The sequence below is a fragment of the Vitis vinifera genome, chromosome 16 (genome assembly GCF_030704535.1).
Source record: "Vitis vinifera cultivar Pinot Noir 40024 chromosome 16, ASM3070453v1".
NCBI lineage: Eukaryota > Viridiplantae > Streptophyta > Magnoliopsida > Vitales > Vitaceae > Vitis > Vitis vinifera.
In genome coordinates, this window is record NC_081820.1 from 5591850 (window position 1) to 5608448 (window position 16599).

A 16599-nucleotide genomic window follows, 5' to 3' on the forward strand; every position below is an offset into this window, starting at 1 on the left:
TCAATATTTTTTCAATTCATAAACCAATTATATTGCTTTTCACACTTCAAATATTCATCTAACTTTTTCAACAAATAATTTGAAGTTAAAATAAAATAAATTTACTTTTCCTTGATTATAACTTATATCACCAAATATATATATATATATATATATATAAAATAATTTTTAGTTTATTTTAAATTTAATTTTATATCTTTACCTCTTGGGTTTATCACTTTATATTAAAATAAATAAATAAATTGCAGTTTCTCTTTCCAAAATTTTCTTTTTTTTCTACTTCATAAAAAAAATTCCCCCAAGACAATTATTATATTAAACATTTAAACAGATTTTATAATTGGTTATTGTAATAGATGATATCAATGTGTTGTGCACGAGATTAATTTTCCCCCGCAGGTTGATAAGGTTGGTTAAGCTCGAGAATTGGTTTTCTTTAATATTTTTTATTCATGTAGCATAACCCATATATATAACAGTAAAAAAGTTCAGCCTTGCACGTGGCATGTAGACAACAGCTGTGTACCACTGATTAATTCATATGGGTCAATGACGCAAACATGTGGGAAGAACCGAAGTACCCTGGAAACCACTGTTTGTTTTGCCGGAGGAACGACATAAACTACCACAAAGAAGTTTCATTCCCCCAACTAGGAACCTCATCTGAAACCTCCTCTTTCTATCCATCATGTTATATATAGCTCCACCACACTCTCTCCTCTCCACTCTCGCTCTCTCTACTTGTTTGCAGTGCCAATACTACACTACCTCCCAGTGCTCATCTCCATTGATATGGCAGAAGAAGCTTCCTCGCTTCACCTCATTCACCAACAGCTCCTCTTCGACTTTGAATCTTTCGAAGGCTTCGTCTCTCATGTAAATGTTCCATCCCAAACTTCAACCTCTGATTCAAGTCCTTCCACCTCAGATATTGTTCCGCTCTCTAATTTCTCCGATCTCCATGAAGATGAAAACAACCCTTTTCTCCTCCACTGTTCTACCTCGGCTCCATCAGGGTTTTTCCAGTTTGAAACCAAATCCCCCAAAAATTCCACATTAAGTCATCGGCGACCTCCGCTCAGCATCTCGGTCCCTCAGCCCACCGTTTCTCAGTCGCCGGCGGAGTCCGATTCAGGCGATATCAGGCATTATAGAGGCGTGCGCCGACGGCCATGGGGGAAATTCGCGGCGGAGATTCGAGACCCGAATCGGAGAGGATCGAGGGTATGGCTGGGGACATTCGAGACTGCCATTGAAGGCGCCAGAGCTTATGATCGAGCTGCCTTCAAGATGCGTGGTTCCAAAGCTATTCTCAATTTCCCTCTTGAAGCTGATAATTGGTCGGGTTCTGACCCACCAGCGACATCTGGCCGGAAAAGGGAGAGAGACATTGAGACTGAAGAGAGACAACAAGTGGAGATTAAGGTTCTAAAGCAAGAAGAGCACTTGCCGGAATCTGACTGCACACTGGCGCCAGCCAGTAATGTATTGGGGGTTTGTCCCTTAACCCCGTCAAATTGGAGGGCCGTCTGGGAGGAGGGAGACATGGAGGGAATGTTCCATCTGCCACCGTTAACGCCGTTATCACCCCATCCTTGGATAGCATATTCTCAGCTTATTGTCTGAGTCGAGGGTTTACCTTACCAAAGACATCCAAATGTAACTAGAATTCTTTTATACTCTATGAACAGTATATTGAATATGTTTAAATTTTTTACGGATAATAAATCTCACACTCTTCTTTTTTAATGCCGTCCAAATCAATTATCACAAAAATACTTAATTGAGGGTTTAATTAATAGAAACTAATGTACATAGGTTTCTTTTTATCTAATATATTTTTTTGTGTTCCTTAAGGAGTAAACCTGATAAGTATAGAATGTCATCTTGTTTTGCCACTTCATTTCATTACAATATTTTTCAGAAATTTCTCTCAATTATTTTGGTAATTAGTTTTTTTTTTTTTTGAAATATTAAATATTTTGATAGAAATGGTCGAAAAGGAGTTCTTTTGTCTTGAAATCCGAATAATATTCATTAAAAAAAAGTTACTCTTTCGGGAATTCATCGAAAGGGGTGTTCAGAATTTTACCAATTGTGGAGATATCTAGAAACAATATTTTTTTATTATTCTTCATTTGAAGTAGACTCTTATTCTTTTTCTATATTCTTTCTAGATTCAAGGAATAACTATTCAATCGCAAATAAAAAACAAAGAATAGATTCATAGGTTTGATACCTTGTAATAGAACTCAAGCTTGATAGAACTATTAGATCGAGAGTCGACAAATGAATTGGGTTCATTAACAATTCATAGCTGAACAAAAAAATGACAAAAAAAAAAAATGTTCATTCATTCCCCTTCTATATCTTGCATCTATAGTAGTTTTGTCTTAGTGAATCTCTCTATCACTTAATAAAAGTTTGGAATCTTAGGTTACTAATTGGTGGAATACTAGGCGATCAGAAACTTATGTGAATAGTATTCTAATTTTTTTTTTTTATAGAATTAGAGGAAATTTTCTTGTTGGACAAAATGATAAAGAAATGCCTAAAAACATATCTATAAAAGCCTCGTATGGGAATCCATAAAGAAACGATCCAATTGATCAAGATGTACAATGAGGATCCTATTTATATGATTTTGCATTTCTCAACAAATATAATATGTTTCCTTATTCTAAGTGGTTATTCTATTTCGGGTAATGAATAACTTCTTATTCTTAACTCTTGGATTCAACAAATAATCCTATATAACTTAAGTGACATAATAAAAGATTTTTCTATTTCTTTTTATTAATTAATTTATGTATCCAATTCCATTTGCCCCATTATTGGGAACTAATGATTGGATCTATCTACAAAGATTTTGGATTTGCTTATAACCATCAAATTATATTTGGTATTGTTTCCACCTTTCCCATCATTTTTTATATACAATTTTAAAATATTGGATCTTCTAACATTTAAATTGTATATCTTCATCACATGTAATGATTTATCATTCAATGAAAGACTAAAAGATGATCCATTGTTGATATTAATCTAATTAAAATATTTTTTACTTTGTACATAAACAAAGTGTTCAAAAGCGTGCTTACTTTTTATATCTCTACCCATCCAAGGGATTCCTTTTACATTCCAGTAAAATCATTTCAATAAATAGCGAAATCATGGATAGGTAATGATACTAGTGACCTACCTAATTTATTTTAGTAAATATCAGGATCAATGATTGGACATGCAACCTAGAAATACCTTTTCTTGGATAAAGGAATAGATTACTCAATCCAATTCCATATCACTTATGATATATATAAAAAAAATATATATATATAATAATTCGAACATCTATTCTAAATGCACATTGCATTTTTGCACAACAGAGTTATGAAAATCTACAAAAAGTGATTAGACGTATTGTATGTGAAAAATCGAAAGTCCAATAGAGAACACCTAGGTGGGTGAATGGGTGATTTAAAAGTTTTCAATAAAGATTTATATGTTATACCCAATTCTTTTACCCTAAGAGATGTTAAGGATAATATTTTCTATTAGATATATACAATTCAAACAGAATATCAAATATAAAAGATATAAACAATGAGGCGTAAGATTTTTATGTAGAAAACCCTCTCACTAATTATGGAGATAAAAAACTACAAAATCTAAGACCTTATTTTAAAATATTAAAATATAAATTTATTTATAAAAACTAAAATATAAATAATAATGATAATAACAAAGTTCTAATATTTTATAAATTAAAATTAATTTGATAGATAAATAATAAATTATTTATTAAGACCGATATATCCTTGTATATAGATATTTTTCTTCATAATGTCAATTATATTTACAAAATAAATTTAAAATGTATGTTTTTATTTATTTTATAATTTTTTAGAGTTTTTTTTTATAAATATTTTCATGAATTTTTAATTCACCGATATTTTTATCAAAATATCCACCGATATTTCTCCGATATTTTCGATATATCCTTAAAATTCAAATACCGATATATTTGTATTTATCGATATTTCAAACCTTGATTATTACAAGGATGAACCCACTCTGAAATATGAGCTATAAAAGAAAATGTCTATCAAACCAATCAATGGAATATTAATTACAATACCTATCAGCCAAAAAGGAATCTTTCTAGTAGTATCGACCACTTACCCCACTTCCCTCCACATTTCATCAAATGTTCCTGTTAAAGACATAAATAATCATGGATAATTATGAGATGAGATCTTTCCAAATGAGACAAGAGAGTTCCTAATATTATTGTATATTTTATTAGTCCCTTTTGTTCTCTTAATTCTTAATTGAAGAAATAATTGGAAAGTAAAATAACAAATACAAAAATGAGTAATAACCCCAGTAAAGCTTTACTAGTACAATTCAATTCAACATTTTGTTCATTCAGATTTGATTTTGTCTTAGCTTTCTAATTTGGATTAGGTTTATTGTTAGATGAACTACATTGCTAATATTAACCCTAAAAAAGAAATGGTAGGTACAAATATACATGAACAAACCAACCATCGCACTATAAAAATGGATAGGCTCGATCTATGGTCATTAGGGCCTCCTAAAAAGATCTACTAAATTCATCGAGCTGTTCCAAATGATCAAAATGGTCAGTTATTAATGGAATTCCTTGTCACCTTTTTTATTAAATACTCATTTGGTTGAGGACTTCCAAGTACATCGTAAGCTAAACTCATGTTGATGAATAACTAACCCATAATAAATAGGGAAGGTATGGTAATGCTATCAATGACCCAATATTGAATATTGGTAATAATATCAACAAAAGAACATTCTCCTATGTTTCCAAACATGTCGAGCTCCACATATTCTAGTGTAGTCAAAGGACAATTGATTTCATAAAAGATGATATTGTCAATATTGTACCGAGGGTGTTTTTAAAGTATACTAAATCAATATAGTTATCCTTCTTCTCCTACAATAACACAATTTCAATCAATATCAAAATGAAGGTGCACATTGGATTAAAATTGATGAATCGTTATTTTCTTAGAAATTGAAATATTAAAATTGAGTTAAAGTTTGTTAAAATACTTCTTCTTATAGTAGTGTTTTTTATTTATATATATTGTCATTTTTTTATTAAATTAATTAATTAATACTAAAAGAAACAACAAAAATACTAAATTGTGGTTGATGGAGTAATTTTTAGTTGGTCCATTAGCATGCATATGGAGTATGAAATGGAATAGATATGTTCCTAGTGAAATTGGATTTTTTTTTCTTTTTTTCAAAAAAGGAAAGTTATTTAGAAAAGAGAACATTATAATATTTGAAAATGGATATGTTAATTGATTAACTAGAGTTCTATTAGGTTAGTTCATCAATTACGAGCCACTTTGGGCTAGATTAGGCGACTTGAACTCAAGGTGAATTCAAGTCACTTAAGTCCATGGAAAGCTTTTAAATACCTTTTTAGGGGTTAAGGCTTCAAAGTTTCTTCTATTCACTTTCTCCCATATGTTTCATAAGGAGCGAACCACAACCTTCACCCTCTCATATTTCCACCATCGAAGTACCAAGATTTAAGAGTGAGTCATTAGGTGAAAAATTATTGAGTTTTCAAGATCGCCTATAGATTTACAATAATCTTCACCCATAGGAAAATCATCTAGATCCTGGTAAGGACATCAAACTTGTAATTTAGATCCTGAAAAATGTTTTATGTGCATATTTGCTTCCTCTTGCTACTATCTAGTAGTCATAGGAAAGTTTCATGTACTTAATGAGATCCAAAGCTAGGAAGCAGAGTAATTCAAGATTCCCAATAATATTGTCGTTGTTTGTTGTGCAATTCACAATTTTATAAGGATGCATGACCATAGAGATCTTATAGGAAAATATAATTGAAGATGTTGTGGAGATTAATGTTACTCAACTCAACTATATTACATGGCTTGTGTTTGTGATGAGATTACTTAAAAAAATATGGATGTTGATCGAACAATAGTGGACTAACAATAAACTATCTTTTCAACTTTGCGTTCTTAACTTTGCTTACATTTACATTTATTATTTATAGATATTTAGAGGTAATTGGTAAAAAGACTTTTCATTTTTTTTTCATTTGCTTTTATTTTTTATTTTTAGTTTTTTATTATAGGTCTCGTTTGGATATACTTTATTTTTATTTATTTATTTTTTAAATAATAATAATTATTTATATATAAAATATATAATCTCTTATGCAAAAAGTATGACCTTCCATTATGTTCCTAAATATTATTTTAAAAAATTTTAAAATTTATATAGTAATATGTCTCTCTCTCTCTCTCTTTAATTTTAAAAAAGATTGGTAACTTTTCAAAATAAATCTTTTAAGATTACTTGCATTTTTTGTAAAAATAATAATATTTTTATTTTTAAATATATGGAATACAAAGTATATAAAAAAACATTATTAAAATAAAAAATAAAAAAGAAATTATGGTTATCATACATGTATACCGTTTTATAAAAATAGAAAATATAATTGAAAAATGGTTTATGTTTTTTGCTTTTTTAAAATAGCGAATTTAATCTACATCTCAAGTTTACAAATTAATTGCTTCTAAATTAACCAAGAGCATAAAACAAACATTCATAAAGTTTGGATATGCTTTATTATGTTCTTTCTGTTTTTATCTTGGCTCATGGAACAAATTGTTGTACAAACTCATATAGTTGCAAACAAATTTTGAAGAATCAATTTAGATAAGCATTCATACTCTCACACTTTTGTGTGCTCCTCATCCCTCTAAAGAAATTTCCCCGCAAATATGTCTCGGTCCATCTTTTGTGTTTCTTATAAACCTCTTTAACCCAATGATTCCCATGAAGGCCCAACCTTTTAACCATTTCATGCTAAGTGTCTTCGAATTCTTTGGGATTGCCTCTCATGAACATACACTTTGCAAAGTTGCTTTTGAAATCCTTAATATGCACATTCGTGAATGCATTTCGTTGGAGATGTCATGCACATTCAATGGCACACATTCCCATTAGTTACAACAGAAATGGGCTTCTTGTTCATCATTGCAATAATAAACGTCTTTAACACCCACTCATATGTACCAATACTTTCATCTATCAATAGTGACACCTAAAGACCACCGTTTAGTGGAGATGATTAACACCAACCAACACGACTAGTGATTTCTTATAGGTATTGGTGCGGTATGTTGTATCAAATGCCAACACATATTCAATACACGCATAATCCAATCAAGATTTCAAATCAGCCCAAAACAAGTTTGCTAGTCGACTTTCATCATCCACATTGAATTTATAATAAAATGAAGGATCTGCTTCTACCTTTGCCCACAAGTAAACAAAAGTCGCTTCCACATCACTATCTTTTATTTCAATTCTACGCATTGCATCAACATGATTGTATATATCTTTTGTTGTGAAACCAAGATGTTCATGTCCTCTTGATTGTTGGACCATATAGTTCATAGTTTGGGTTGTCTTGATACCAACTTTATGCATAACATCAACTTGTGTCTTATCTGGATTGCTTAATGATTGGAGAGACCAAAGGAATTGTGTGTTAATAGCATTGACCAAAGGATGATTATGCTCTCCTTTAAACTCCTTAACAATCCACTTTCCAACTTTTTGATTGAACCCAATATGAAATGCAACTTCACATCCAAGTCTAGTCAACAATCATGGCTCACATTGTCAATTCTCTTTTTGAAAACACTTTGCTAACCGATGTCCTTCTCTGGAATACATCCACTTCTGAGATACTATAAGTCCATTCTTATCCCATTTTAATTCATCTTTTCAACTAGTAAATCTTGTAACCTTAGCAAACTTGTTGTAAAATGTTTTTGTCTCGTCTATACAATTGAATTCTAATTTGAACACTTCTTCTGTCGAAATACCATTCAACACCTTCTTTTTCAAAGTAATTGCATCATGGTAATAATTCCCACAAGTATATAGATCCTCATGTACCCTATCTTCAAGTTTCATATCAAATTCCTTTTCATGAGCTTTGTCCATCTCTGGTTGTTCCACTTAACATTCAGATAAAATGTTCTCAATTATAGCAATTGCAACTTCAATGTCAAACATCTCACTTAATGTCAATCGGTGGCATAATTCTAGTCAACATTTATGTTCTCTAAATCTTAAATAAGTGATACAATGCATAGTCAGTATGTATCGATTGAGAAGATGTTCTTGATCGGTACCAAATGGTCGATCATTATGACTCTATTTCGTTATTCCTCTATTTATGGCAGTATGTTCTAGTTGAGTTTTGTTTCTCAATCAGAAGCTAACAGGTTTATCAGTTCATGTTATTTGGCTAACAAGCCATTCTTGGTAGTGTGTATTGGTTGCAAAATTTAAGCTAATCGATTGAGAAAATTAGGCAACCGGTTGCCATTGGTGGTTATACCACTATGGGAAAAAAAAAAATTTGGCAACTAAGGAAAATAGTCATAAAGCTTTGTGGACATCAACTACATCGTATTTCTATATAACACAAATGTTTCTAATTATATATAGGTTTTGGAAAAAAAATTTCCCCCTATTAAAGGTTGGGGGAATTATATTGAAAATGAATTTAGTCGTTTTTGTTTACGACATGAATGGTGCGTTGATGACCATACCTTGAAAACCAAAATTGCAAGTTTGATGCAACTTAATCTCCACAAATTTAGGCGATGTTTGGCATTGAGGCTTTCCACATTGAAAACTCTTCTTGCAATCTCCACTTCTCTTCAAAAAATAGATTTTATTTAAAAACTCCAAACATATATTATTGGTTGGTAGGTGAAGTAATGGTAGAATTTAACATGTTGCCACCTGTAGGAATTTATTTCTACATCAGTACATTTGGTGGTTCAAATTTCTCATTTTTGGTTTATTTTGTTAGGTGACATTAAAATATTAACAATGTCCCAATTATTTACCATAATGTTGTTGCTTAAAGTAAGTTCAAATGGAATTATGTATAACTTTAAATTTATATAAGCTATATGCAAAATGACAGATTTAAATCAATGGATGTTATTGTTTATTTATATTCACTTTATGGATAATTAAGTAAATTGAAGTTCGATAATACTTCCAATTTTATGGAAGTATATCCAAATTCATATATTCATGAAGCAATTTATTAAAAATTCCCATTTTCAACCTATTCTTAAGCATTCCAATTGAAGCAAGTTAGGAAAATTAAAATTTTTCAAAAATTCCAATTCTAATATATGCTTAAGCATTGTAATTTACATCTTCAACTATATGAGAAATCATATAACTTAATTAATCCACCATTGCCCGCCATTCCAATTAAAGCCTATTAGGAAAATTAATTTTTTTCAAATATCCCAATTCTAACTTATGCTTAAGTATTGGGACATTATTTTTTTCTAAATTTATATCCAATTTCCTATTTACATATTAATCTATGTCCAAATTTTGAAATAAATTTAATATTAACCTTCCAATATTTGCAATATTAAGTATTGAGTCATTTAAATAAATTCAATTTACCCTTTTAACACATATTACATTAATTATTTGTTATAAAGTGAAACAATTTTCTTTTGAAGTTAAAATAAACATTCCAATTGATTAAGGTCCATGGTCTACTGTGTTAGAAAAATTAGGCTAATCCAACCTATGGTAATCACCCTAAAGGGGGGGGAGGGGGGTGAATAGGGTGGTCTCTTTTTGCAAATTTAAACTATGTGAATATAAAAGACAATTATATGCAAGTATATAATAAACAATATAAAGACAATTGCATATAAATGAAAAGAGTAGGGAAGAGAGAATGCAAACACAAGATCTTATAGTGGTTCGGAGCAACCTGGCCTACATCCACTCTCCCCTAGCTTCAATCCCAAGCTTGAGGTTCCACTAATTCAAGGCTTCCAAACCAAGCCTTCAAGCAATACAATTGGATTATGGTTCCAATTCACCCTCTTGGACTTTTGGCTCCAAACACCCTTTACACTTCTCAAGAGATATCCCACTCTTGAGAAACTTCCTCTCAAAGATTTACAAATAAATGATCTCACAAAATCCTAGTATAAAAACTTTAAGCTCAAATGATACAAAAAACTAGGATTGAATGGTGCACTAAAGATATGCAAGTTTTAGAACAATGGTGCACTCAAAAACACTCTTCCAAGGCTCAAATATATTCAAGAAAGGTTTGGGAAGGTTAAGTTTTTTAAACAATGAAGATTGGAGCCTTTTTATAGAAGAGAAAAGCCAAACTAACCGTTTGGTGGTTCGACCGGTTGACTAGTTGTTAGCATTAAATGCTTGGAAGGTGACCATTGGGCCTCAACCAGACCTCGACCGGGAAGAGAATCACCTTGACTGGGAAGAGAAGGCCATTGGGAGAAAGAGAAACTTTTTGGCATCCCTCGATCGGTCCTCCACCAGACGAGCACAACCGGTCGACCGGTTCCTCAACCGGTTGAGCCATTTTTTGGTTCAACAACCAACTTTTTCAACTTAAAACCTTTTAAAACAGGTTTGAAAGACATTTAACACAAGGTTTTAGTTGAAAACATGAAATCATCCAATTCTTAAGATATTTAAAACAAAATAACTATTGGATGATTTTGGTGCATAAGTAAAAAATGTAATGCATGAAAATCCTAGTGCACCAACAACCTTACAAAAAGATGTTATGAAGCTTGGGTCTTGAAAAACACTTCTCTTTGAGGTGGTCTTTTTCTTCATGATTTCTCTTTGGCTTGATTTGTCTTTGTGATTGTCACTTTTGAAATCGTCTTGCCTAATCACACTTGGAATATAATCATTAGTTCTAAACCTTGTTTTATTATCATCAAAATCAAGATTAACCAAACCTTGGTTTCATAGACCGAATTGGGGCCACCAACATAAAACTTTGAACCTCTCTCTCTTCTATTCCCTTGAACCTCCCGCTAGCCCATTCTTACAATAGAACCCTACAAGCGGAACCACACTCCATGGCACCTAAACGAGTGTTGACAGTAGCAGCAATGACCAAAATCGGCAAAGGGAAGATGCCGATGGTTTCGAAAAATGCTGACATTCGTAAGAAAGCTACCTTTGATAGAGGTATGTTCACAAGCCCACAACTAGATGAGATATTTAATCATCATTTCTCCAATAGGACAATGATCCCTAGCAAGGATAAAAATATCGGTAATCACGGATATATCGGTACTTCGATTTTACAGATATATCGGAGATGTATCGACGGATATTTTGGGAAAATTTTTTTGTAGGCTTAAAATTGTTAAAAACTCATGGAAATGCAAGAAAAACTTCATAATAATATAATTAGAAGTATAATAGACATTTTAAAGTTATTTTATTGAAGAATATGATATACATATGATATAATTTGCGATATTAGATGTAATTATATCATGTCAATCTATAAGAAAAGTTAATTTTGTAATTGTTCTCATTATGAAGTCAAATAAAATACTTAATTTCATTAAATATAAAAAATTTGTACACATTACATTGCAATGTCTTTTTAGTACCAAAATGAGGATCGATGTGGTTCAATTGGATTGATAGATGAAGGAACCCCGTCTTACTGTTGGAGACAATATTGGTACCAACTCAATAAACCTCGATAATATTGGTTAAAAATTCTAACATGACATGCATATATCTCTTGAGTCCTGCCCACTGCCTCTACATGGATAGGATACTCAAAGTTCACCCATGTGTTAATGCCAAATCCTCCTTCCATCTGATATGGAACTTGGTATGGCATTTGTTTGGAAGGGGAACAACGCGACATACCATACTCTTCATCGATTGAACTTGAAGGTTGACTATAACTCATCACATGAGAAAGGTAGACATTAGCCTCATTTGAGGAGTCACTATATTGAGTCCCTATACTCATAAATTCAAAACTCCCTGAAAGTAACTCCTCGTTATATGGTTCCATTGTTCGTTTTCTTCCTCTATAGGGCTTACCAATAGCTCCTATGCCTGGACTAGCTCTTCTAAAGCCATGATCTTCATCATGTGTGCAGTGTGTGAAATCATTTTCATAGGTAAATTAGTTGATTGGATATTGACTATGTTGACATTCATAAATATCTCCTCCCGCATTATCACCTCCATCATCAGTTCCACCTCTTGAACCATCATAACCAAAAGCAGAAGTACCTGCAGCACTACGTTTACTACTATGGCTGGCACTTGTGGAATCAATCTCTTGGTGGGAATTCAATGCCGTCTAAACTGAATCATCAGTATCTTTGCTAAAACTTTCAGAGTGAACTTCTTTGGACAACACACATTCAACTTTAACTCTAAATTCTCGAGCATGAGTGGCAATTCATGGATCAGGATTCCTAACTTCGTCATCCAAGTGTATAAGCCTAACCCATTGGAACATCTAATTATCTTTTTCTTCACCCACCTCGGCTGAAATGTCAAGAAGATCAAGATAATCTTTTTCAGCAACTCGATCATTTTCTATCTCTATATCACGTAACTTTAGCCTCATATTATAGTAACAAAAAACTAATTGCTCCAATCGAAGGTAAGCCAAACAATTTCATTGCTTTGTGTGGATGAGAGCAAATATACTCCAATTTCTCTCACAGACAGAAGATGACAAGGTTTTTTAGAGAACTTTGATGGCTAACTTTTTCAATGTAGGTGTTTGATTCTCATACATAAACGACCATTCGGCTGCAACCAAATTGATAATCATATAAATACTTATGTGGTGAATTTACAATAATGATAATCAATTTTTTCCTATAAAGACTCACTGGGCACCATGGTTGACCTTGCTGTAATCGCCGCTCGATCACCGAATCCTCTTTTTGCATCTTGAAAAAGCACAAACTATGTATTCAACATTTAATTTGTTAATATCATATTTGTTAGTAAACGTTCAAATAAATTGATGAATGAAATTATTGTTTTATTGAAAAAAAATAACAGTTTTTTATTTACCTCATTTCCAAATTGATTAAGAGATTCAGTAGTTGGATCTAATTTTGCAAAAAATCATGGACCGTTTGAAGTAGTTCCAGATCACTACCAACTCCACACCTATATTGAAATCTTGGATTCAAGAAGTATGCTACAATAAAATTAAGTAGAGTTAGTATTTTGTTAAAGAAAATTAAATACAAAGTAAAAACTTATAAAGATAGATAATACTTAAGTACTTGCTACATGAAGTGGATGTTTTAGTGTTTTCTCCCAACTTTCTTTTATTATTTTGAAGATTCAATCTCCAACTCCTTGACGAATAAGGTTCTCTTTTATCACATGCATAAGCTCATACACAAATGGCATTGTGGGAACAACTTCAGAATCCACAAGTCGAAGCACCACGTATAATGGCTCATATAATGAAACTATATTTGTCAATCTATCCTAATACGTATGGTCAAACAATAATTGCTCCAAATCTCATCCAAGTTTTGTTCGACTGAGCTTGTGTTGTGCTCATTCATCACTCATAAACAATTTTTTCAAATCAGCCATTTTTTTTAAAAGACTGTCAAGATCAATATAATTGGTAGCAAACCTTGTAGCTCCTGGTCGAACAATGTCTCCACCACAATACTTTCTCATTTGTGCAAGTAACCAACCATGATTGTAAATGAAGTTAGTTATATTGCGAGCATTGTTTATCACATCAATAACACTAGGTCTTTTACCAATGTCTTCAAAGATTAAGTCGATGTAATGCGCCACACACGGAGTTCAATATAAGTTATACTTCTTCATCAATTGTTTCCCTACTTTCATGAACGTTGACCCATTACCTGTGACAATTTGAACCACATTATCTTGACCGACTTCTTTGATAATAGTCTTCAATAGCTCGTATATATACTTGTTGTCTTTGATATGGTTCGATACATCGACTGACTTAAGGAACACCGTGTTCCCTTTAGAATAAACCATGAAATTAAAAACACTTAATTCTGTGGGCCCTGTCCATCCATCTGACATTATTGTGCACCCATATGTCTTCCATTTTTCTCTTTGCTGGTTCACATAAGCTTCCATTTCTTTGTACTCCATTTCCAAGTACTTGTTATTTATTTCATATGGAGATGGAGGTTCGATTCCCATTGCTGCACTTCATATATAAAAAATATGTAAAACATGTCACAAAAGACTATACTTACTAAAAGTGTGACACAATATAACATTTCAAAAATTAGTAATTACCTACTTGTTGTGCACCAACAATCATATTCTTGAAGTGATGAGACTTTGCTTTTGCGAGTGTGACGTTCTCATAAATGAAGAATTTGTTAATTAAGCGTCCCATCATTTCTTTAATTGCACCACCCTTGAATATATCTTTGATGTTTTTTTGTCTTGTTGTAGAAGACTTGTAAAGCGAAGGGGCAACAGGGGGTGATTAGTTTGAATGTCGTATACTTTGTGATTTTCGCATCGTCGTTGGTGTACCAGTAGACTATGAAGACTCCCTCATTTTGCGTTTTCTTTCTACAATATTCTCATGTTGTTCACGTTCCTATTCTGATGCTTTCGAGGCACGAATTGCATATCAATATGCATCCCGTTCATCTGGGTACATATCTGTCGGATACATATACACATCTTCATCCTCAACATCTTCATCATCATCTTCTTCATTTACCAAATGTGTATCATGAGTCCCCATTATGCCACGTAATTGAGCACGAATGTCTTGAATATCAACAACTTTCTTTACTTTTGCTTTATTTTTGTCATGCACCAGCAATCGTATCTCTTCTTTTACTCCGAGAGGCACTCTCGGACACTTATTGGTGTTGTTATACGGGTCATTATGCGTTTAATGGAACTTGAATGGTGTGATGCCTCCACTTTTCATCAACAACCCACATAAATTACAAATTGTTCCATTTATGTTCCCCTAAATTGGTGAACAATACTTCCAAGCCGAATCTTGCCTTGGCATGGCAGAACCACATTCACTAGCCATGCTAAATCTATTGCAAAAGAAATACACTTGAATGTGATTTCAATGTAAACAAAAATTAAGTCAACATTTAAATTTAACATATTGCAATGGAATCTGAAAAGAAAACTAAATAATCATGTAAAATAAGCATATTCCAAATATACTAATTTATGCTAATAACTAAATTAATAAAATAATTTACCTAAGTTAGTTTACTAAATCTAAATCTATGAGAAATCTACAAAATAATCATAAAGAATGAACATATTTGATATTCCAAATATACTAGTTCATGTTAATTAAACTAATTAAATAATTTATCTAAGATAATTTTTTTAATCTAAATGTAATTCTATGGAAAATTTACTAAATATAAAAATGAATTATAATTGAATATGAAAATAAATCACAATAATCATAAAATGAAGATATTTGATATTCCAAATATGCTAGTTCATGTTAATTAAATTAATTAAATAATTTATCTAAGTTAACTAGTTGAATCTAATTCCAACTAGAATGAATGTGAAAATAAATCACAAATAATCATCTAAAATAAACATATCAATTTATAATTAAATAATCAAATTAACCTAAGTTAATTCAACAAAAATATACAAATTAATTACAATTTCATGTGAAAATAACATTAAATCATCCATATTGCAAATATATTGAATAATTGAAAATACATGAATTAATTACAATTGAAAACAAAAGTAATTACAATTTAAAACAAACTTACCTTAAAATGATTGAATAATCGAGCAACCTTAGAAAAAATTGGAGTAATGAGAGGGCAAATGAAGAATCAAATCAAAAGTGGATGAAATGGATGAAAATGGGCTATTTATAGGAGAAATTTGGGCCAAAATAGTCGTTGGAAGATGATTTTACCGTTGAAAAACAATTTTGGTCGTTGGATCAAAATCTAGGTGAAATTTGACTATTGGAATCTCATCCTAACCGTTGGATCACACCCAGATTCAATCTAGGGCGTTGGATATATGATCGTTGCAGGCATACATGGCGGGTAGCATCTAGGATGTCGGATCAACACAAGTGTGATCTGGGCCGTTAGATCACGCTGGAGAGAAGAACAAATATTTCGCCAAAAAATCGGTGATTTATTGCCGATATTTCGACGATTTTCTTCCGCCTAGGCCGTTTTTTTCATCAAATCGGCGGTTTATCGCCAAATGCCGATAAATTGGCGATATATGGCGATTTTTTGCCGATTTTCAGTGATTTTTCTTCTCTCCGATTTTTCTTCGCAAAATATTGTGTCAACGTCTCCTGATACACGATATATCGGCGATATATCATCGATATATCTCGACATTTTCCTCATTTATCCCTAGAAGGAACATTGATTTTGCAAAGCTAGGTTATTTCCGATTTGATAGTTTTTTTTTCTAGAACAGAATGACTCCCTATTGTGTTTGTCAAAGAGCTTCTTTATCCTAGGGTTGTGAAATGCTTCTACAACAATATGACTTTTGAAGAGGAGTAATAGATTAATACAACTGCTAATGGTATTTAAATAAAATTTGATGTGGCTAAGCTTTGTAACATTTTAGACATTCCAAATGAAGGGGTTTGTTTATATGAATTAAAGAAGT

The 16599-nt window shown here is 31.9% G+C and overlaps 1 protein-coding gene across 1 annotated transcript; it reads left to right on the forward strand.

The window, feature by feature from the left end:
* Positions 1-565: 565 nt before the first annotated feature.
* LOC100251013 (ethylene-responsive transcription factor 5) lies at positions 566-1749 on the forward strand. The gene has a single exon (XM_010664002.2). It carries the CDS (start codon positions 793-795, stop codon positions 1624-1626), a length of 834 nt encoding a protein of 277 aa, XP_010662304.2. The 5' UTR covers positions 566-792; the 3' UTR covers positions 1627-1749.
* The last annotated feature ends 14850 nt before the right edge of the window (positions 1750-16599 follow it).

Bases quoted from the DNA above. Each gene is read 5' to 3' on its own strand.
- LOC100251013 (XM_010664002.2), top strand. From the start codon at position 793: ATGGCAGAAGAAGCTTCCTCGCTTCACCTCATTCACCAACAGCTCCTC.